The sequence below is a fragment of the Cylas formicarius genome, unplaced genomic scaffold (assembly GCF_029955315.1).
Source record: "Cylas formicarius isolate icCylForm1 unplaced genomic scaffold, icCylForm1.1 PGA_scaffold_10__41_contigs__length_53128322, whole genome shotgun sequence".
In the NCBI taxonomy this organism is placed as follows: domain Eukaryota; kingdom Metazoa; phylum Arthropoda; class Insecta; order Coleoptera; family Brentidae; genus Cylas; species Cylas formicarius.
In genome coordinates, this window is record NW_026844214.1 from 46,568,293 (window position 1) to 46,592,075 (window position 23,783).

The following is a 23,783-nucleotide window of genomic DNA, read 5'->3' on the forward strand; positions in this document are numbered from 1 at the left end:
CGGACATAAATAAAGGATATATTAGAGCACTAAACAAGAGGTACCAGAATCCACAGAGTGTAGAGCCAAAACACCTTTTCAGAACCATTTAGTGTGACAAAGGGTACAGGGATGGTGCCTTTCTCCTCTAATTTTTTTATGCAAGAAACACCACAAAAATGGACACAAAAATGCTCAGGTATGGGAATTATTGCAAATGGTGAAGAGGATATAGATTATAAGGACACTACAAGGTGAATATAATCTAGAGGGAATGAAAATCAACTCAAGCTCCCGACTTATGGTTAAGACAGGTTAATCAATGCGAAGAGTATAAATAACTTGGTAGTATTATATCTAACAAATACAACAGGGACAGAGGAGTGTACTAGTATGGATCATAATATTGGCAGCTAAAGAAATCATAGAAGAGGAAAGTAAATGCTGTAGAAATGGATTTTCTCAGAAGACCATGTCGCATATCTAGGTTAGAACACATACCAAGTGATGAGATTAGAGGCCGTACAAATTGAATACCCATAACAACTGAACGAATTGAAACAAGACAACTGGTATGGTATGGACATGTTAGACGAACGGAGAAAAATAGATGGTCAAGAAAAGCTTTTGAATATGCACCACCAAATAAAAGAAAATGAGGGAGACCAGCTACCACATGGCTGGATGCATTTATGACAACTATATGAGACCGAGTAATAAATGAAGAGGCCTGGAGAGACAGAAACATGTTGCGATCGAAATGCGAGATGCGGCAGAAGCTCTAGGACCCCCATCCTTTATTTATTTATATACACATAACCACAAAAGTCTATAGAGACAAAGTAAATGATATTATCTCAAAAAAATTAGAGTCAAAAGAATCACAAAATAGTGATTTTGAGTCAAAAACAAAAACTCGAACCTCAGAATTTTTTTTTTGTAGTATTTTGGTTATTTTCATCCTTGTAATTGTTCCATCGAAGCTTCATTTTCCGAAATTTTATCCTTCCTTAATCTTCTGGAAGACGCTGGAAGAATCCAGAAGATTTGTAAATAATATTACAGTAGGCTGTGGAAGTCTCTTTGAATAATTAGTTAATTGGACGTAGCGTCATTGGCAAATTAAGGAAAGGAGATAACACAGCAGTCTCATAGACGCAGGTGTGGGGTGGCACGATCGCCCAAAGTATTAAAATAAAGTTAAAGCGCGCGGGCAAAGTGAAAGATAAATTTGAAGCGTGCACGGAGGTAGTAGTAGTAGCACTCGTTGTTTACGAATTTCCTTTTTCCCCGAAGGAACTTTTTCCATTAGTTTACATTGAAGAGCTTTTAAATAACTGTTTCCGCTCGAGTTTTCAAGCCGGCCGCTTCATATTTCAAAGTTTTTATGAGGGGTGGGGTGAGGGAATCGATCGTGAAAAAATCTCGGGTAGCTTCTATTCATATTTACGAAGTCCGCTGCGACGCTTCTCTCCCGGGCGGAGGCGGGGGGGGGGACGAAGGGGGCCCTCCCCACCCCCTTGCCCGAAAGTTTTCTTTTCTCTGTCCGCGCGCAAAAGTTTTCTTTGCTTTTAAATTTCGCATTAAAATAATTATTCTAGTAAAGGATTCTATTAAAAGAACTGCTAGAATTTCTTTCCGAACGGCGCAGCAAGTTTTTAATTAACGTTAATTCGAATTCGAGTTTAATTTTTCAATTTACTTTGGCGAACGGAAGCGAAATAGCCGAATTAGAACGTCCTGTTTTTTTTTTTGCTCACCGAAGATGATGAAATTTGAAGCCGAGAGTGGCTCGGTTACTTGGTTTTGCGTGGAACAGTCGCTCCAGATTTGAAAAACCGTAATAAAGTATTGAGAGTTTAACTCTAGTAAGATGGCAGATCTACACTGAGAGGCTACTTTGTCAGCATACTAGACTGAGAGTTGTTAAAGCCTCTTCTCTATCAGACTCTGTGAAAAGGTCTGTTATCCCTCTAAAATTCCTCGTCTCTACAAATTTACAAACCAGGATTACCCCTTCGACCTATTGTCAGTACTATTGGTTCTCCATCATTTTCTCTAGCAAAATATCTAGATTCTCTATCAACACCCTTTACAGGGAAAACTAATAGTTTCGTACTTAATTCCTTTCGCTTTATTGAACAATCAAAAAGCATTACATTAAATACACAAGATATTTTGGTTAGTTTCGACGTTGAATCCTTTTTTACCAAAGTCCTAATCCTGAAACTGTTAACATCATTTCAGATATATTAAAAGCCGAGAATCTGGAACCAAACCTTCTCTCTTTTTCTTACAATGGTAAAATTTTTGAACAAACGTCGGGAACACTATAGGTATCAGTCATCGCGAATATATTTATGGAAGCTCTCGACATCTTCCATCTAAAACCAAAATTATGCCCTAGTCGATTTTCTTAGACATTTAAACGTTATACACCCTAACATACATTTTACCATTGAATAAGAAACTAATAATAATCTCCCATTCTTAATTAAATATTCTTATGAATAGAAAATCAGACCTTACATTGTATGGTGATTGTATTAAAAAAAAAAAAAACCTACGCGCACAGAGAGATACCTTAATGCATTGTCACATCATCATCAGGCCCAAAAATCATCGGTTATCTTATTTACAGAGTCGTAAAACTATCTCAGCCCGAGTCACTGAACGCAAAATTAAAACACCTTACCTCTGCTCGTTGTCTAATAGTTTCCACATTAAAGATATTAATCGTTCCATACAATATACCCGAAAGAAATAGCACACTTGCCACGGTTGTTCTCTCTTACATTCAAAACATCACTGACCACATATCAAAAATTCTAAAGAAATATAACGTCAAAACCAGATTTAATACTTGTGGCAAAGAATACATTGAGGAGAAAGGACGAAAAATATCAACTACGCTCAAAGAACATGAAAGATCCTTAAGATTTAGGCAAATAAATTCTAAAATTCTTGACCAACAAAAAATCCGAGAGTCTACATAAATATGAAAGCATCCTAACAATCTTAATCGGGACTCAGCTCTTTACCTGTCAACAATATGGGAATCAGTCATCCGAGATGAAGCAAACAGGATGATTGGCAAAACTTTAGCAAGTTCGACTCAAAAACAACCAACGCAGGAGGAATGCAGAAGTTTTGTAACTAGAAATACACATAGTTAGTTGTTTTTAAAATCATTATTTATACATTTACAAAATGAAATACATCTTAATTGTTTTTTTCTTTACAATTACAAGCCATAGTTAGACAATCCGATGAGCATTTACAAGGCTCAATTAAAGACTCTGGCAATGGTCGCTTTGTCATATGTCGTGGGCACAGGTTACTCTCTCCCCATATAAACTATAATCACCAGGTTGAAGGTGAGACAATCTTTTGCAAAATTAATTTATATCGGAGTTAATCAGCCGTTGATTTAACTTTTGAAGAATTGTAAGAATTGTTAATTCTGTTGTCAAGGCGGCAATTTGACAGTTGTTTGACATCAGTTTTTAAATTTAAATTATTAATTTGGTGTTTAGAATACCCGAGCATTGTTATTTTAAAAAAGAATAGTAGCGTTTATTCATGTGGAGTTGGCAAACATGCATTTCATGTATGGTTTGGCTGATGATACTTTGAGGGCCAATAATCATTTAAAAGGGGCTTATGGGACTGTAAGAACTCCAGAAATTGAAGAAGCAGTTTTAAATTCTGTTGATGAAAATCCTGAACCTAGTCTTAGAAAACTGGAAATAATCTAAATGTCTCGCACGTCTTGGCATGGGAAATTTGGCACAAGGTTCTATACAACTTTTTTTCTATGGATCCATGCGTTACTTCCCAGAAATTTTCCTTTGCCTGTAAATTTTTGTCAATGTTACTAACTTTTCCAGAAATGCAATCAGAAATTTCTACAATTACCATATTTGGCCCGATGAACGAAATCTTAACAGACAATTTTATTAAAAATTATTAAGCGTCAGTAGTGTTTTTTTAAAATAAGAATCGTTTATTATTTATCTTGCTGTTAAGGAGGTTATGCCATTGCATTAAAGCTATAGGAGTAAAAAAAAACAGTTTTCTTATTTTTTTAAACTAGTTATTTTGTTTTAGATAGATATTTTATTTAAAAAAAAGTTCTCGATTTAATCAGTGCAGTGACGACCTAATTAATCAAAATTAACCATATTGTCGTAACCATGCAGAGAAAACGTTTTTATTTTTCTAAGACATTAAATTTCTTTATTTTTTCTGAAATTGTAATAATTTTTATTTTAAGAAAATGCGGTGGCGTACCATCAATCTCTGCCAAAATAAACAGGTGAAATTCCGTATGCCCCCCACTGGTGTATATTTAAAAGATTGTGGTGCACTAAATAATGCCTCTTGATACACAGCACATGTGTGCCAAATTTCATTAAAATATCTAAACGGATATTAAAAAAATATATTTTATTTTTGAACAATTTACCACCCTGTATCTCAAAAGTTAAGACGTTTATATGAAGCTTTCTTTTTAAAATGGACTTTAATTATTGACATTTAATTAGGAGACACCTTGTATATAGAACCCTAAAGTTTCAGGAAAATCTTGAATTTTCTGAACTTATACGAAGAGTAAAATATAATTTTAAAAAATGGATTTTTATTAGCCACATTAAACATTAAATAACAAAACTAAAATAAAGCTAGTCCTAATATTATAACATCAACATCAAAAACGAGAAAATGAACTTTCCGGAATATCATTATCACCAGTAGCATTAACCATTGTCACTATCAACCAAATTTTCTTTCGCTGGCATCCAAGCAAAAATGAATAAATATTTTGAATTTTATACTAAAATTAATGATTTTGCTCACTCATAGATTCTTACCGAATGAACTATCTGACAATTATGATTACTCAAAGAAAAGTTGATTAACAAATATTGTTATATTTAGTAAGTTGAGTAAAATGAGTATCTCATCGGAACATAAGGTGATTCTCATTAAAGATTTTGTAAAGTTTATTTGGGAGACTATTAAATCTACAAATATTGCCAAAAAAATCAACTCCATCAACGTTTTATATATCAGTATGTATCCAGGTAAATAGACACGGCCCTGCCAGCAATTTTTTTCAACATACTCGAAGATCGCGAAGCGAATTGCCTGGCGATTTTGAAGTACCGAGAGTACTGCTTTTCCTCTTCCAGCTCCACTTGTAAATACCGAATCTCATCTTCGAAATGTTCCCGCGATTGAATACAGCTGCACTGCAACTCGTCGACGCTTTCCTGTAACTTCCTTATCTCCCTGACGTGGGCACCGTTCATTTCCACCTCCTTTTTGTATTCCTGCTTGAGTTGAGCGTACTTTCGCTCCTTGAACCTCAAATTAGACTCGACATCTTTCAGGTTCCTCTCTGCGGCTTTCAGCGCTTCGTTCAGATGACCAATAACCGAATATTGCGATATCAGTTCCGCTTCCTGCAACGTCACCTTCTCCTGTATTTTGACGAGTTTCTCGTGAACCTTGCGCATTTGCTCTTTGAAGTGTGCGTTCTTTTCGGTTGCCTCCGCGAGATCGCTTCCATTTTCTTCGACCTTCCTACTCAAGGATTGTATTTCTTCCACTAATCGCTTATTTTCTGTTTCCAAGAGGTCGTTGGCTTCTTTGAATTTCTGACACTCGGCCATTGCGTGGACTCTTTTTTGTTCCTCGGACATTCGCAACTCGTTTAAGACTTCTAGGGATCTTTGGCAGGTATCTAATTGGTGGTCTCGCGTCTTTATAGTCTCTGCCATCGAAGTGGCAAACGCTCGCGTCTTACGCCATGCCATTAACATCAGACGTCGGTAGATAGTGCACATGTGCTTCTCCAAAACGCATCGGCGTGGTCTCGTTCCCAAAGGACGTGGAGTAGCGTATAGTATGATAGAAGGATCTGACGATTCTTCACTGCATTTCTTCGTCGTTCTAGACGGCGTTATCTCTGCCACCGACATCGACTTCTGCAGCGCATGTTTCTTTTTCTTCGGTATCAGACTCTTGGCCGTTGTATCGCATTCCGAATCGCCGAGGTTAATTTTCATTGCGGTTCTGCCGTGTAGCTTTCTGCTAGGGATGTTCTTCGTGGAAGCAGCATTCTTCCGAACGCCGTCGCCGTCTCCATTGTCGCGAGGCGTTGACGAATTTTCTTTTAATTTACGCGGCGTGAACATTTTTAAGACAAAATATCAAAATGTTACGATGACGTATGGGTTATTGTTGATACTAGTTGCCATGGTTTCGTGGTAACCGAATCGGAGATGCAATGAACCTTTTGTCTAACGGCCGGCATATTGAAAGCTTGTGTTTTTATTTCAAGTGATTTATGATGAAAATGAACACATACTAAATAACCTTTAAAAATAAATCATTTTCCGTGAACTGTTAATTAGTAGAGGGTGTTCTAAACATGCAAAATACGTGCGCAATGCAGTTGGCGCATTACCTTTCTGGAATGACGTAAGTTTTGATTATTTTTTATATAACAATTTTATTATAACAAAAACTAACTGATCTGAATGCATCTTTATTTATTTGGCATAATGAAATTAAGTTAGTCAAGGTCCTTCTAAAAAAGTGAGAATTAATTTTTGTCTTAAACGAGCTTGCTTAGTTAACAATAAAGAATTAATTAAATTATATGCAATAATAACGTCACATCTTAAATGGTGCAAAAATAATAACCGGGGTCAAAATTTATCACTTTGAAATTTATTTATAACTGCAATTGTTTTTTGTTTGGTTTGACATTTTAAAACACTTTTTCGTTCAGTAAAACGATTTTTTTTACTACAATTTCCGAGAGAAATTTAATTATTACTCATCACAGAAATGGATACAGGCAAAGAAACATAGCCAAAATGGTAAATAAATGTGAGTCAACTGTTCAGCATACCATTGAGCGTTACCGTAACGAAAATAGGGTCGAGAATAAGTCAAGGTTATCTCCAAATAAGATCTTCAATGAACGCGAGGAAAGATGGATTGTAAGAGAGATATCCAATTATCCAAAAAAAAGTGCTCCAAAGATGTGTGTCAAGATGGAAAGACAGTTTGGAAAAACGTGTAACCCGGAAACAATTCGACGAATCCTGCGAAAAAACTGATAAGTTTTGACCTCGGTTATTATTTTTGCATCCTTTAAGTTTTTGTTTTAGCCACTGTATCATTTAAGCTGTGAGTCACTGTATGTCAACTGACAGAGACAAAAAAAAGCAAAATCATGGACGTTTATAACCGTCATCCCGTTTTTGGTTATATGTCAGAATATATTCTTCAAAATTGACATTGATTTGTTGTGCCTTTTGCAAGATAAATACAATCAGCAATCTAATAGTTTGGAATATCTTGGCTGAAAATGGAATAATGGAAATGTAATCGAGTCGAATTCATTTATCTCAGAATGAATCAAAAGCATATTTTACTTGAATAACTAATAGAGAAATTTTTTCCATCTGCTCGCTGAGAAAATACATAAAAATTATTGGTTTTAAGTGGAAATAATAGAAATTCCCTAATGAATTTACCTCACATTGAGGGAAAATATACGAGATGCTTAAACACCGTATTTATTGATGAGACTTACCTCCCCCTCTCTCTCCCTCTCCCTCTCTCCCCCCCTCTCCCTCTCTCCCCCCTCTCCCTTCCAATCCCCCCTCTCCATCTCTCCCTCCCTCCCTTCCAAAATAGTCAAATCAATTAGAAGGATAAATAATTATAAGGATTTCCTTTCAAAAAACCGAAAAATAATGCATAAAAAAATAAAAAATGTAAAATTGAGAAGTATTATAAAACAATTTCTTGGTTTTCTTAATTTAGTAATCCCTTAGTAATCCCCATTGCTACCCGTCTCACATTAACTAAAATTTGCCCCACAAATTCGATATTGAATTCGGATAACTTTAATTTTATTTCAATATTCAAAAACCTGACAATTGACCCTATTTCCTATTTCTGCGACTGATATGGTGGATATTTAAGCTTGTTCATAGCAAACAACTTATACAACAACAAACTTTGAATAAAAATTTTAGACTAAATTCTATAATAATTATATAAGATCTTAGGGAATCAAAAAGGAAATTATTGCAGATAAATCGAAAGGGTTACATTTGCAGGCGTACTATTATTGTTTTCCTCTTTTTCGAACAAACGCCGTCCATTTCCTAAGCTAGCTGCGTTTTTATCACACCGGATTACGCCAGTTGGAAAACGGCCAACGTGATTTTTATCTGTTTACCGACAAACAATATGGAATATCTGGTGACAATTGATCGAGAGTTTTTGCGCCCGGATTTATTTTATTGGTCAGAATCTATAAATAGAGGCGCTATGAATCAAAAGAAATTGACGTTCGCCCTCGGCTTATATTTATCGAGTCGTTTGTTCGATACACTGGCTTGTTTGTATTTAAAAAATCGGATATTTTTCCTTCCCAACCCCCCAACGAAAAATTTTATGAACCTATTTTCGCATTGCAATGATTGCGTTCAAACAATCGCGATGTCCACCGAATAAAAATAAATGCGATCTTGACGAACGACTGTTTGTCCATTCGTCAAGCACGGAAGTTCCACACCAGTGGAGACTGTAAATATAGTCCATTGACTTCATTTGATCAACTTGAACAATTCAATTTTCTTGAAACTTCCAGAGTTCTGAAAATGCTTGTTTGTCTCGCTTTAAATCCGACGTCAAGATCATTACTGCAATCAAGTTGCTATCCTCACATTCTGTATCTGTTCGATATAATGGTAAGACGTGTTTTCCGAATGACCGGAGGGTATTACTCTCGGTCATTTCCTACTTCTGCGTTTATGATTCCTTTTAATGACGCGATAGCCGTAAAATACGTCGGAGAAATACGGAGAATTTACCCTCACATGTACGAAAGTGTTATGGTGTAGTTTAGTGTTGTCCAATAAAACCTACAATCTTAGCAAATGGCCATCTGCACATGTGGACCGTACTTGGAGCCAGACTAGGATTCTCTAAAATAAATAATGTTTAAAAAACACGCGTCAATTACCATTTTAAGAAAAAAAGAAAGTTGAGAAGTGTTAGGGTACACTGTGAAACTTCAGTGTGAGTTTGATATGAATACCTGGTTCCCTTTGCAATTTGATTGAACTTTTAATAGTTATATTTATGGTAGTTTAACTTAATATATACAGGGCGAGTCAACCATAAAAATTGCTTTATCTCATTGGTTTTAGAAGTTAGAGCAGATGGTTAATACAAAAGTTGTAAACATTGTAAGGATACACAATTTAAAATTGTTTAAAAAATAATTGTTTAATTAGAATACACTATTATTATTTTTCTTTTCGAATTTGTTTTAAAAATGTTTTACCTTTTTATGAATAATAAGCCTACACGTAACAATTTTTCCAATATTTTAAGGGACAATGGTAAATGTGAATATAATTTATGGTGATAGTAATACTCCGGAAAATTCATTTCTTCGTTTTTGATGTTAGGTGTTATATTAGGACTAGGATTATTTAAGTTTTGTTATTTAATGTGTAACTTGAATAATAAGCATTTATTTTTTCAAATTATATGGTATTATTCGTATTAGACGTGAAACGTTAGGGCGGTATATATATATATATATATATATATATATATATATATATATATATATATATATATATATATATATATATATATATTCTCACGTATTGATTCACGGATGGAAAAATGTGATGACACTATATTCCGGGACATCATCCGTTCGCTCGTTGAACTCCGACTGGAATCCTGCAGACGTTTCGCCAAAATCTCACTTGGCATCTTCAATGCTCGCGCTCCGAAAACACTCCGAACATATATATATATATATATATATATATATATATATATATATATATATATATATATATATATATAGCAAAATTTATAACATGATGAATTAATTACGAATACGTCTTAGAACGGATCACATTGGACCTCTACAAGGCATGTCTCGAAACAGGTTATTCACCATTTTTCTAAAAACTAAACTATCCAAAACTGTTTTGCGGATTCAAGTTAGGATTGTGCCAATCTTTCAAAATATAAATGGTAAACATTATCTTATGTAATTACTAAATTACTTCCCAAAAATGCTTTTGTTAAAGTTTGTCGATACACACTGTATATATTAAAATCCCTAACGACGCGCTTAAAACTGCATCGGCTAAACCTAAATTGAAAACGCATCCACACATCAATGTATTATAACAAATTTATTCATTGAAATTTTCAATTACAAGTTCAAACCCCGAAACAATTTTCTGGACTGCATAATGATCGAGCACAGCTTCTCCCCTCTACGGCGCCAGCAGATTAACATGTTATCGATTGAAATATTATAGGGCGATACGTCTAGAGCCGATCGAATACATTTAATTTTAAAAAATCACAACGTGATTGAAGATAAGTGCCTGTGTACTTTACCGGAAGTTCTTGTCAACTTGCTACCATTATAGGCAGCAAGCAGTGCTTTATTGGGAACTCTCGTGTAATTAGAATGCGTGCTAGTTATTATTTGTTTTATTATTGCTTTGTTAAGTATTTTTCTAGGGGAGAAAGTTTTGGAGAAAACTAGTGTTTTTGTTATTTCCTACATAAATATAGACTTACCAAGACTTTTTTGTCTCCATAGTAACATAGGTCTACAAAATTAAATTTTATGGCCTTAGTATCGCCGTCCCATTTCCTTAATATCCTGGTGAAAACTCTCTCCCTGTTTTTCGCTAACTGCTCCAAGATTTCCAGGAAAATAATTTAAGTGTGAAAACAGGAAATGCATTTTCAAACTCATATTACAACCTAGACGATGAAAGCGTTGTAACAAATTTTAAACAATACTTTTTTGTCCATGGAGTTTGCAAGTAAATTATCAAATACTTCTTTAAATGAAACCCAGGTGTTTTCGTCATTGTGTTCTGCAAATCCTTGCATCTGCAGTCCAACAATACCTTCTTTTATCTTGGCATCAGATATGGCAGCAAATTTCTCACACAAATATTTGAAACTGTCCTTTTTTGTCTAGTACTTTAACAAACTGCTTCATCAAGCCAAATTTTATATGAAGAGAAGGCAGGAATTTTTTTTTTTGGATCAACAAGTTATCTCTTATTACATTTTTGCTACCAGGTGTAAGGCTTGTTCGAGAAGGCCATTCTATTTGAGTCAAATGTCGATCTCTTGGGCGACTATCCTCCTCACAAATAAAACATGGAAATTCTGTATAACCCCCCCACCCCCCAGCCCTGTTGTCCTAAGAGCATGTACAGAACTTTAAAGTCACCACAAAGCATCCGCTGGTAGTTTATTCTCTACAAAATAAGTCCTACATTTTCATACGTTTCTTTTAAATGTACCGAATGTGCAACGGGAACCCAGACCAGTTCATCACCGTTGTGCAATAAAACCCGTTTTAAACTACGCTTACTTGAGTCAATAAACAGGATCCAATATGTCAGGAATATCGTTCAATTAGTGGTCCTTCATGAGTAAAATATTGACATAACTCTTTTTCGCGATCCCTGCAAAAGCTTGATAAGACGCCAGGTGCCAATAAATGCTTATCACGAAGTCTGGACGCTAACAATGTCTAATTAAATCATTTAATTCGCTTTGGTTCAACGTTTCGGGTTCTCCGAAATCTGGTGTGAAATCTGAGTCACTTGGGTCGGAATTAGAATCCTCTGATTCTGACGATATGAGGTTTTCTAGTTCTTTTGGAGCGGTATATCTGGTCCATGAAAAATTGGTCGAATTGCAGAGTCAAGTCACAATTTGTTTCTTATTTTTTCTGTTGAATCCTTGAACATTACAGGAACAAAAATAACAATCATCACTGTGATTCCTAGGCTCCCGCCATATCATACGAACACCAGTGCTTAAACATTCCTTCCTAGCTTTGTGCCAGTTTCTCAATGCTTCAACTCATCAAACAGTGTGAGGACTTGTCTTGGTCGCCAATTTTTATACCAAAATAAGCGTGGTATATATTCTATACAAAATAAGTTATACTTTGCCTTTGCTTTACTGCGACATAAGTGCCACAGATATAACAAAAGTTATTTGGATTGTTCACAGAATGTCTTCTTTGCATATTTATACTTTCTAGAACACTAGAGATATGTATCAACGAAACACAAGTAGCACGACGACTAATATAACCAAACTGCGCATAAGCAGCTTACAACGCTGTATTGACGCTTCTGCGCCAACTCTGTTGCTTTTCAGAGAAATCTAATATTATCCATTGTTGCCAAATCACATTTAATTTCGTTAAAAGCAATTCATTTAGAAATAATGTCTAACATGGAGCAAACATATTCGTGTCATAGTTATGTATATTAAAAAAGTATAGAGCGCTATAAAAAATGACCTGATAAATCAAAAATAAGACGCTTTTTGGAAAAAGGACCTACCTACTAACCAAAATCAAAATCACTGTAGAACTGTGCAATTTTTTTATATAATTTTAAAGGCTTCACATCATTAACATTTAATTGGAGACTTTTGAACGTCACGTATATCTGAGTTTGATAATGGTGGATCGGCAGCCGAAAAAGGAAACAACCAATTGTTTAAATTAATTTGAATAAATAAGTTAAATTAACTGTTGGATAAGCACTCCACCATATTTTTCCTTGTGCAGTAAAATCCACAAGAAACTGATAAAGGTTAAAGGGTATAAGAGATATAACACCTGTTAACACCATAAATTCAAAATAAAATAAACGGAAAGTTTTGAACTAACGTTAATTTATTTTAATCTGGTATCATAATATCATTTAGTACTGAAAATTTATTAATTTTTCGCAAAAAAATTAAAACAAAAGTTGTTCAGATTTTCACAGTTATTTATTCCATTCTGACAGCTGCTTCGACAACACCAAGAAATTGGCGTCAAAAATCTATTTCCTAGCACTCCACCCATTGACGTAATAAGCATAAACAAGACTTGCTAGATAGTTTAACAGTTTGTTTGGACCAAAATTATTTTGAATTTCATGATAAATTTTATATTGCTAAAGAAGGACTAATTGTGGGAAACCTACTCAGTCTACTAATGGACAATGTGAAAAATATCATACATAAACATCCTCTGAGTAAAAGATGTCTTTGGTTAGTTAAATGATGTTTCACTGGAACGGAAAGACATACCTACTCCATACATAAGCGTACAACATTTACCATCGAGGAACTAAATAACTCTTTAAACTTTCTGTACTTAACAATAACTAAATTACAGAACAAATTAGATGTTTTCATTTACTATAAACTCTCACACACGGACACAGTATTCATAATAACCCAAATCACCCTCACACACAAAATGACTGCCTCTTTCTTTGATACACAGACTACTTAACATATCACTTTCCACAGAAAATTCTGAAAGAGAATTAAATATTATAAAACAAATAGCATTTAACAACCCTCTTTGATAGATAAGATTATAATAAAAACACAGTTTCAAATAACTCCCGTATTAAATACTGAACCCAAAATTTGCTAAACATGATTGCTTTTAAATCTAAAAACACCATTGGAAAATTTTTTTCAAACAATAAAACAAAATCACGAAAAACTCAAAAGTTCGGAATATACAAATTGAAATGTCCCAAAATTTATATAGCACAAACAGGTAGAACGTTCAAGAACTGCATTAACGAACATAAAAGAACGTATAAAAATAAAAGTTCGGAACCATGCCATTCATTTACGTTCAGAAATATAAAAGTTTAACTAAATTTGTCGGAATTTATAGAGATTGATAAAATGAGATATTCGAATCTATTAATGACCAATTGGATTTGAATGCGACTCCGTTGTTATAAGCCTACACCGGTATTAAGAATTAAGATTAAAAAAAGAAAAAAATTAAAATATCAGTAATTTTGTCATATAGTAATAAATAACTGTGAAAATCGGAAAAAATTTTTTTCTAATTTAATTGTGCTAAATGGATTTTCATCAAATAAAAGTCATCTCAGATCAATTAATGAATTTTTGCTCCCTTAGACCCATAACTATAATGGTGTGCAGAGTTTTTATACAAAAAATAATAAACATTTCATTGTAAATATATTTTTTTTAAATAAGAATAATGGAAAAAATATTCCCGTTTAAAACACCAAAAAGAAACGCCAGAATCTGTTACTTAATGACCAATTTGATTAAAATGCGTCTCCGTTGTTATAAGCCTACACTTAATTAAGAATTAAAATTAAAAAAAAGAAAAATATTAGGAATTTTTGAGGGGAAGATAAAATTAGAGTACCTGACTGTATATATAGATGTCATAATATTGTCTTATAGTAATAAATAACTGTGAAAAGCGGAACATTTTTTATTCTAATTTAATTGTGCTAAATGGATTTTCATTAAATAAAAGCCACCTCATATCAATTTATGAATTTTTGTTCCCTTAGACCCATAACTATAATGGTGTGCAAAGACTTTTTATACAAAAAATATTTCACATTTTATTGTAAATATTTTTTTAAAATAAGAATAAAATATCCCCGTTTAAAACACCAAAAAGAAACGCCGGAAACCGTATAAATGAAAATATTTTAAAACTATAAAGTAAGAAACAAATTTTCAGGACGAACCTATGTTTCTTTTTTCATATACATGGAAATTCGCATCCCACTTTAGCATTCTATTGATTGATTTATTTCAGGGCGCTATATGTTTGGCGTCGGTTGAAAATATTTAATCAAAAGGAAAAAAAATCCCCATTTCAAACGCGAACGCGGAAAAGTAATCAGCGGGCAAAAAGGCGGAGGAAATATATAATGCGAGGCGGTTTTTGTTTTCAAAAGGAATTTGAATATGGACGGCGGCACGGCCAGAAAAATTTACTGCCCCGTCCGATAACCGGGGCCCCTTTTTTGTTGTTCGGCCGACGAATACTTTGAAGAGCAACCCCCTCCACCCCATTGGCCGGTTTAAATGGAAATATATCCCGGTGCGCTTCATTAAGCTTTTATTTACTAGAGTGGGGCCCTAATGGGAAAACAAAGGTTTCCGTTTTCACTATCGGCGAAAGCGATAGTGTCCGAGCTTTTTACTAGGTATGGTCTGTTCATAGATATAAGAAAGTGACCAATCGCTTTTGAATGGGATTATTAGTTGTTGTTAGTTTCGGAATTTAAATTCAGGTAAAATTGTGATCCATAATAGAAAATAATTTTATACTCACCTGTGTTTAATATTATTTGGTTTGGTATACTACTTAGTTTAAGTTTATTAGTAATCATTTTTATTTCGTGTGTAATACAGCGTGTGTTGAATCGTGTGCGAATTATAACAAAGTATGTGCAAGTCTAGTCTATCTCAGGAGATGCTCCCGCCCAAATGTAGAAAACACTGTTCTATTGAGACTAAGGAAGTTATAAACAATGTTTATTTGACTCTCATTGAACGTGGTGCCAGCAAGCAGGCATCTTTAGAAGAAACTGCCACATTGACGAAAATTACAACATCAACTGTATGGAAAATTGTTAATAATCTCATTTCAGCGAGGAAAAAAAGAAGCGATGCTGACATTTTCTCGAGTGTAGATGAAAGTGATCAAGATATAATACGGCGTAAAATTTACCAGTTATACGAGGATCAAAGCGTGCCTACATTAGATATCTTAATTAGGAGGCTTGAAAAAGATGAAACCAGTGTTAAATGTGGCAGAATGGAAGGAAGTGTATTCAACACATGGGTTTTAGATTTAAAAAAATTGACAAAAGGCAAGTTTTAATGGAATCTTCTAGAATTCGGAAATGGCGACTGGAATATCTAGAAAAAATTAGGATTTATAAAGAACAACAAATGCCATTTATTTACTTGGATGAAACCTGGTTCGACACTTATGATACCCCGGAAAAGGGTTGGGTTGGCTCAACTGATAAGTGTAAAACAAACGCGCCATCAAAAAGAGGTAAAAGAATAACTATTTTGCATGCTGGCTCTAAAGATGGTTGGATTCCAAATGCACTTTTTCTGTCTGCGAAAAATATTAAAGATTCTTCTCTGGATTGCTATGAAGATACCACCGCTGATTTATTTGAAAGTTGGTTTAAAAACAAATTAGTTCCAAACATTCCTCCTAATAGCGTAATTGTAATGGACAATGTAAGTTATCACAGTGGACAGTTGACTTAAACCCCTTCCTCATGTGACAATCCAAAACTACATGTATAATAACGACATTTATTTTCACGAAGATTATACCAAAAAGCAATTAATTGAGGTTCTATAAAAATAATTTTTAATTTTATTTTCGATTTAAACATAAATACATACATAAAAAAATAATTATAAAGTACGGACCTGTTCGGCCATATTTCATTCTTACAGCTTGCCAGGGTCTTTCTTTAATTCGTATCAGTTTGTAACTTTCTTATATCTATTAACAGACGTTATTCATATTGCCAGTCTCAAAATTGAGTTTCTTTCAAAACTAGAAGAGTTCCATTGGTTTTTGATCTCTATAAATCATAAATCACTTTCCGAACTTCCATTTTCACATCTTCAGTAGCTTTCTTCGTTTATTTTCATTCAAAATCTTCTGCGCAGTCCTTAAACTCATTCACAGTGCTTTCGCTACTATTTCCTGGATATTCGTGAGCGATGTTCCATTTTCCCTTCCATTTTCAAATTAGTTTATCAAATTTAAAACCATTTGGGAAGCAAAAAACGAGAAAATTGCTTTTTATTATTCATATTGCCACAAATTACCACCGTCTCAAAATTGACAGCTGTAAATCATTTGGAGGGAACAATTAACAGAAAAAAAAAACGTGGAAGTATGTCATTGATAAATAGTCAGACTGCTTTAAAAGAACGCCAGAAAAAAATACAATAGGTATATGTATTAAATTTTGGGGTTTCCTCTAATATCTCGGAACTACTCGGAATTTTAAAAGTTTCTGAGTATTAATTAAAATTAGCAACTTTGCTTTGTATTTCGTGTAGTTTCGGACATGGTTGAGTCGAATTTCAACCCTTCAAAAAGATAGAGATTAATAAAAGTGGAGTTAAAATTTAAAAAAAAAACAACGAAAGTCGACAGTTTGTGCTATTCGAGGTTATTTTATGGCATAAGATATTTTGTTAATGGACACCTTGGTTTCCCAACTCGTCGTCGAAAACCCAAATAATATATTAATTAATCAAATTAAGGTCTATATGATAAATAGATAGATAAGTCACTCGTTTATTAAACACTCGCTCCAATGCGCTCCGCTCATGTCAAATCAACTCGTGACTCAAATGCCGTTTACCGCACTTGTTGCATGATATACTGTTGAGTCGCTAGTAATAGGAATGCAACTGGAGACGTAAAGAAAAATAAATGTAAAATCGTCACTTATACAATATCGAGGGATAAATAGCTACGACCAAAATATTTCTTTCTTTAAACGATTTAAATACATACTTTCCGCTGGAAAGTTTATTGATCAGACCTCTGCCAAAAGTGGCGGCACCCAAGTCATTTAGCGGCCCTTTTGCCTGGACTGAGTTACTTGTATCTTATTCCTAAGCGAAAGAGATGCAGACGACAAGGGAAACCGTCATTACATACCGAGGTTACTCCGTAAGCATTTCTCTAGACTTTTCGGCTATCGTTCGCCAAGATTCGTCTCGTTGGTCGGGCACGTATTAAAAACATGTATTAAAAACAGAGAAAGCATGATGAAGAAAATCCCAGCCTAGCCAAAAATGTTTTTTATTTTGGTTAGTTACAGGTAGGTATTTGTTATGTTCGTATTCTATCCTGAAACCTTTTGAGACATGAAAATTTTAAAAATTTGTGTTCATAATCCCCAACTTAAATTGCAGATGTATCCTGCTTTAAGACATTTACTGCATCAGGAGGAGAATCGACGACGGATCTCAAATCTAAAAATTGCAAAAAAGGTAATGAGATATAGAAGTCATCCATTTAATCTGCAAGAGAGAAGATTCATTGAGTTGTTTCGGCTAAATAAGGAGCTAGTTCTCAATTGGGTCCTACCAAAGGAATGTGGGCGACAAGTACTTGCGAGCAGCCAGTCAACAGACTCTCGGTCGGTGTATAAAAGAGTATAGTTCAATAACTGTATAAGCATTGGATCTGTTTTCCCCAAACTGAACAAGGAAATGCTAACATTAAAAGAGCTTTTAGGGAAAAGGTGCATTCCCAGGAATTATTGGCTGTATAGATAGATATTGGCTGATAGATAGCATGAAAATGAGCTGTGATGATGATGCTACGTCTGCAGAAAAGGATTTCATTCCAAAAACATGGACGTCAGTGGACGTCACGGATTAATAACTGACGCATTTACATGGCGTGCTTTGGTGATTGGAAACTCAATATGCTCTACATATTTTTTATTTTCTGCTCTTCACTATGTATAGTATAGGATATATCAATGAATGAATATGATAAAAAAGCACTCTTCAGCACGTAGTTTATTTTTATGCAAACCTACGTATGTCGAGATATATTTTAATTATATTTGTTTCCTTCATTCAAGGTCAAAGGAATATATTGGCTGTTATATATGTATTATTGTGGAAAGATGCATTTGTGTTTTTAAAACTCGATTTAGATGCATAATGGTGAGCGCAAACTATGTTATGCTCTGAAACAGTTGGCAAAAATCAGATCAGAAATTGTTAATAGATATTTCAGACAATAAAATAATAAAAATTCATAACACATAACATAACATAATATAAATATTAACACAGAAAATAAAACTACATTATTGCAGGAACAGGAACTAATTTAGCGTTTTACACAACACAAAATCATTATATAATAGCATATGAAGGCACTTTTAAATTTAAAAAAATATTTCGACTTCAAGCTCTCCAATAATTGTGAAAACAAATCGTTTTTTAATTTTGACATAATTCGAAGAGAGAACCTCTTAGTGAACTTTTGCCTTGAAGTTCGGAAATACGTTCGGGTCCACCGTGCGTAACCGAAGGCGCTTACAGAGTTGAAAAATGCTCCATTACCGAAATAATCTCTCATTCTTCACATAAAACGAATTACAGAGTCCCCATTGCTAAAATCTTGGAGAAGATTTTGTTAAAGCAAATTTATTCGTACGCGATAAACAAAAACATATACCAGAGTGTCAGTCAGGATACTGAAATGCATTTGAAATCTCGGTACCAGCAAACTACGTAGACTACGCAAAAGCTTTTGACATCATTAATCACAAACTGATTTGTAGTGCAGTGCAACTTTCGTCCTCTTATTTGAGTGACAGAAGCTGATGGTCGGGAGCAGAATATCTTCCCGTTTACCGGTTTACCACACTGATCAATTCTGGGACCATTTCAATATGAAAATTGTATTCAGCAGATATCTTCTATAAGAATTTATAGTTATTAAGCTTGTGCTGATGTTACACTGATTGGGTGAAGTTTTAATCTACTGGAATATAATGTTGATTCTAGTATAAATGAGGATCTTAGAAATAACAAAACCATATCAAAATAGCACAACTTTTTTATAAACGCGGGAAAGTCTGCAGTTATCTAGTTTGGTACCATTGATATCAATTTGGCAGTAAAGTAAATTCTTCAAAAGTGTTTTTCCTTCCAAGCTGGAAAACTTTATAAAAATGTTCCTGACAACTTTAGACGTCTTCTATTACCCACTAAAAGTAAAGATACACTGGAGCATCTAGTACTTGTATTGTATTCTTTTTCGTCTTCTATCCACCGTGTTTGCTTGGGTGGCATAAACTAGACTTAAGCTTGATATGTTAATTGGTATTAGTGTTGCTTCATGTTCATGTTTTTAAGTTGATTTTAGGAATAGTGCTCTATTTAATTTTCTCCTAGAAATAGAGTTTTATATAAATATATGAATAAAATCGATTTCGACGATAAGCGTCATATTAGTCACGAGCATATACTATAATTTTTCTACAACTAGTATAGATGACATGTGCAGTGACCGTCAGAATTGACAAACATCTAAATACCATCAGAAGTGGCTCGCGACCGTGGCGAAAGAAACCGAAGTTTTAATACTGGTTTTGCACTAACAATGTAATATGATTGATGAATTTCTTCTTGAAGTTCTTGACGAAGCATACTGGTTTTCCACTGCGAACGAGCTTCTTCAATTTCTTTTTGGTCTTATAACAATTCAACTAACTAAAAGTGTTATATCTGACTATTGTTTTGCAACAGTATTTATTCGTAACGCTCCATATATGGTTGAAATGTTTGGGTAACAGTGTGTTCTATGCAAAAATATTAATTATACAAAAATTACAAAATAAATGCGGCCCTAACTTTGAATGTGGAAGGGTCAAGCTTTGATTAGAAAATAAAAATAAAAGGGGGTTCAAATTTGTTCAAAAAAGAGCACTGAATAATTGAAACAATTAAGGATGTCAAAGAAAATTTGATGAAAACATATATGGTGTAAAAGACCTGATAGATAAAATGAAGACAGATTTTTGAGATGGGATGAATGCAGAAGACAAAATTTGAGTACCTTTTAGGTATTCTAAAAACAGATATCTAATTTATAGTTTACGAATATTATAGTCCAGTATTTCCAAATTTGAAAAAGCAATTTAACGAAATGTTTTATCGTATATCATAAAAAACAAAATGTTGCAAAAAAATAAAACCTGCCATCTTTATTTCAAAAGTTGGCAATTTTGAATTGATGAAAAAATTTACCGAAAACTGGAACAGTTTCTATTTCGTGAACAAATTTATGAAAAACTTCGAATTTGATATCAAAGTGGTGCATTATACTAGTCAAATCTGTCCGTGAACCAGCTTCATGAATTAATTTATGGAGAAATTGGTCAACATGAAGATCGAATTGAAGTTTTGAGTCCATAAAAACGTCTGGATAACATTTTCCAACTTAGTCATATTGATTAGACAATTAAAATTAAGCGAATAATATTAAAAAACGCGAATTATGCACTGTTCAGGCTTCCCCAAAATGTCAATTTAAAACGCCAGTTAAATTCTGTCAAATGGGTAAATTTTATTTTTCGCAGCACTTTAATCACGGTTCGGGTGCGATCGGTAATTAGGCCTTTGTTAATTTTGCTAGTTTTGCGTGTGTCATATATGCGTCACGTCACTTGTGAATGTATGGCAATATAAGTTACTCTTCAGAAATGAACCAAAATATTCTGCGTTAATTTGTTAAATAATATTTTTTTTCGTTGCTGTCTTAGAAAAAGTAGAGTATGGATTTCAGTGTACAGGGTGGCCTACCTACGGGGGTTACAAAAAAAAAATTAAATACAAAAGTTGTTTCTGTTAAAATGACCTTTATTTTTTTCCTAATCCTCACTTTTTTATATACAGGGTGGTAAAACAAAGTTACATTTTTTGAAATAAAACACCCTACACTTTATTGCACTTTTTGTAGTCCTTTCAAAGACAAAGTCAACGATATATATGAGTATGGGTCTGTGATGCACCACTTCGAACTTATTAGCAATCAATTTCAGAATTCGGGTTACGTTTAAACTATCATTGTTGGGTTGCTTATTAAACTTTATTCTTTCTGTTATTTTTACGAAAATAATGTTTTTCTTTAGGCAATGATCAAATTTAATATATTTTCTTAAATTAAGCGGTGTTGTCACTAGTCGCAGAATGATAGTTTTCTCAATTTTCTTAAATGAGACGCCCTGTATATTATTGGATTTTCGAATAGCCAATTCGAATAGCAGTTTCAATTCTACTACATCGTACTGGTCTCCAACATACCGTTTTGACTTAATTGTTAATTCTCACTCTTCTGCCCAGCCCCTTCCCCAGCTCTTTTTTTCTAACACTAAGTTTCAACCGCTGAAAGGAGCATTTAAAAAAATATATTGACAATGAATGGTCGTATCTTTTCGATATAATATGTGGCGGCCAGAACCAAACGACGAGTTGAATATTATCGATTCCGAATCCCCCCTCCTCGAACGTTCCGAAAAGTAGGATGCCGTGTGTGCGTAACGCGTTTTACAAAAGGCACGCCCTTGGCCCGAATGGCCGAAATCGTTTTTTTTTTTTCATTATTCTTTTCCAGAAGGAGGCACGACGAAAAGGGACGATGATAATACGACGACGAAAACCGCCAAAAGAAGCGAAAAAATAGATCGCGACGCCCGCAAATAAAGGATTGCCTCCGGTCGGGGGGTGGGGGGGCGGAGGATTTTCTTTTTGCCGTCGCCGTCGACGACCCGCGCGGCCATTTTAATTACGTCCTATTTACCAAAACCGAGATTGACGTGCCGCAAAAGAGGCTCAGACAAATTGCGAAGTTTTTGTTTTGGGCGAGGGGGCTTATAAAGAAGTTGCTCCCGCAATAACTCACTCCAAGCGGGCGCAGTTTTTTGTTGCGAGAAATTAGTAGGCCGCGCGTGCGCCCCCGTTTTTGCTTTTGTCGTTGTCAACGTCAGACCCGCGGAAAAATAATCGAATGTCGCTCGTATCAAATCGGTGAACTCCATCTAAAGCCTTGTCCACACCATGGCTTGGCAGAGAGCATGGAGAAACTACGAGGTTAGCGCCAAAATTTCCCGGCCTGACATAGATGCAGCTCCAGTAGGACGATAAAATTTCGTCTTCTTAAAAAAAGGGCTGCGAATAAAAAATTGAAAGTCTTTCGACAAATAGTTTGTTATTGACAGCATTTTAAACAAGACGTGTCCGAAAAAATGTCGCATATAACGCAAATTGAGTATAGAACAGTCATAAAGTTTTTGACAAAAGAAGGGTTAGCACCTAAAATTATTAAAGAAAGACTGGATGATGTGTACGGATAAAGTTCTCCTTCGTATTCTATAGTGAAAAAATTGGCAAAAAGTTTTCGAATGGGGAAGGAGTCCCTTGAAGATGATTCAAGAACTGGTCGACCAGTGGAGGTCATAACGGAAGATATTGTTGCGATTGTGGAGGAGGTGGTATTGAGTGATCGACGTTTAAAGGTCAAGGAAAACTCAGAAATTACTAAGCTTTCTGATACAAGTGTTCGTCGAATCCTGCATGATCATTTAGGTTTGCATAAGGTTAGTGCAAGATGGGTTCCTAAAAACCTTTCGGCTATTCAAAAACAACGCCGTGTCGAGTGTGCGAGGTCTTTTTTGGAACTCTGTGGGTTAGAACCGAAGCCTGTGATGGAAACTATTGTGACGAGATATGACACTATGGTTCTCTATTATGACCCTCTATCGAAAAAAGTCAACAAAAAAGGTGATGGCCACGATCTTTTGGGATTGTGTGTGTGATGATAGATTTTAAAGAAACTAATACCACTGTCAATGGTAAATATTACGCAACATTATTACATAAATTGCAAGACTGCATAAGTGTAAAACGTCGAGGAAAACTGAGCAGAGGCGTGCCTTTTGCACGATAATGCACCTGTCCATACTGCTGGTATTGTACAAACTGCCATTTTAGAGTGTGGGTTCCAACAGATAGGTTATCCTCCCTGTAGTTCAGATATGGCCCCCAGCGACTATTATTTGTTTGGATATTTGAAAAAGGACTTACGTGGACGGCGGTTTAACGACGAAGTTGAGTTAAAAGAGGCTGTTTTAGCTCATTTTGCAGACAAACCAAAAGAATATTTTAATAAAGGGATTGAGTTGTTAATAAAGAGATGTAATAAGTGTATTGAAGTTAAGGGGGATTATATTGACAAATAATACAAAATTGTTACTCTACTTTGTTTCTTTCATATTCAGGCCGGGAAATTTTGGCGCTGCCCTCGTACATAC

General features: G+C 34.6%; 2 protein-coding genes across 3 annotated transcripts in view; both read right to left on the minus strand.

Moving 5' to 3' along the window:
* LOC132701551 (uncharacterized) overlaps positions 1-23,783 on the minus strand; it is a 731,275-nt gene that overhangs the window by 640,134 nt on the left and 67,358 nt on the right. The gene's annotated exons all lie outside the window — the stretch shown is intronic.
* On the minus strand, positions 4,927-6,210 carry LOC132705423 (uncharacterized). The gene has a single exon (XM_060676007.1). The coding sequence runs from the start codon at positions 6,180-6,182 to the stop codon at positions 5,052-5,054; it is 1,131 nt and encodes a 376-aa protein (XP_060531990.1). The 5' UTR covers positions 6,183-6,210; the 3' UTR covers positions 4,927-5,051.

Coding starts and splice junctions, on each gene's coding strand:
- LOC132705423 (XM_060676007.1), bottom strand. CDS start 6,182: ATGTTCACGCCGCGTAAATTAAAAGAAAATTCGTCAACGCCTCGCGAC.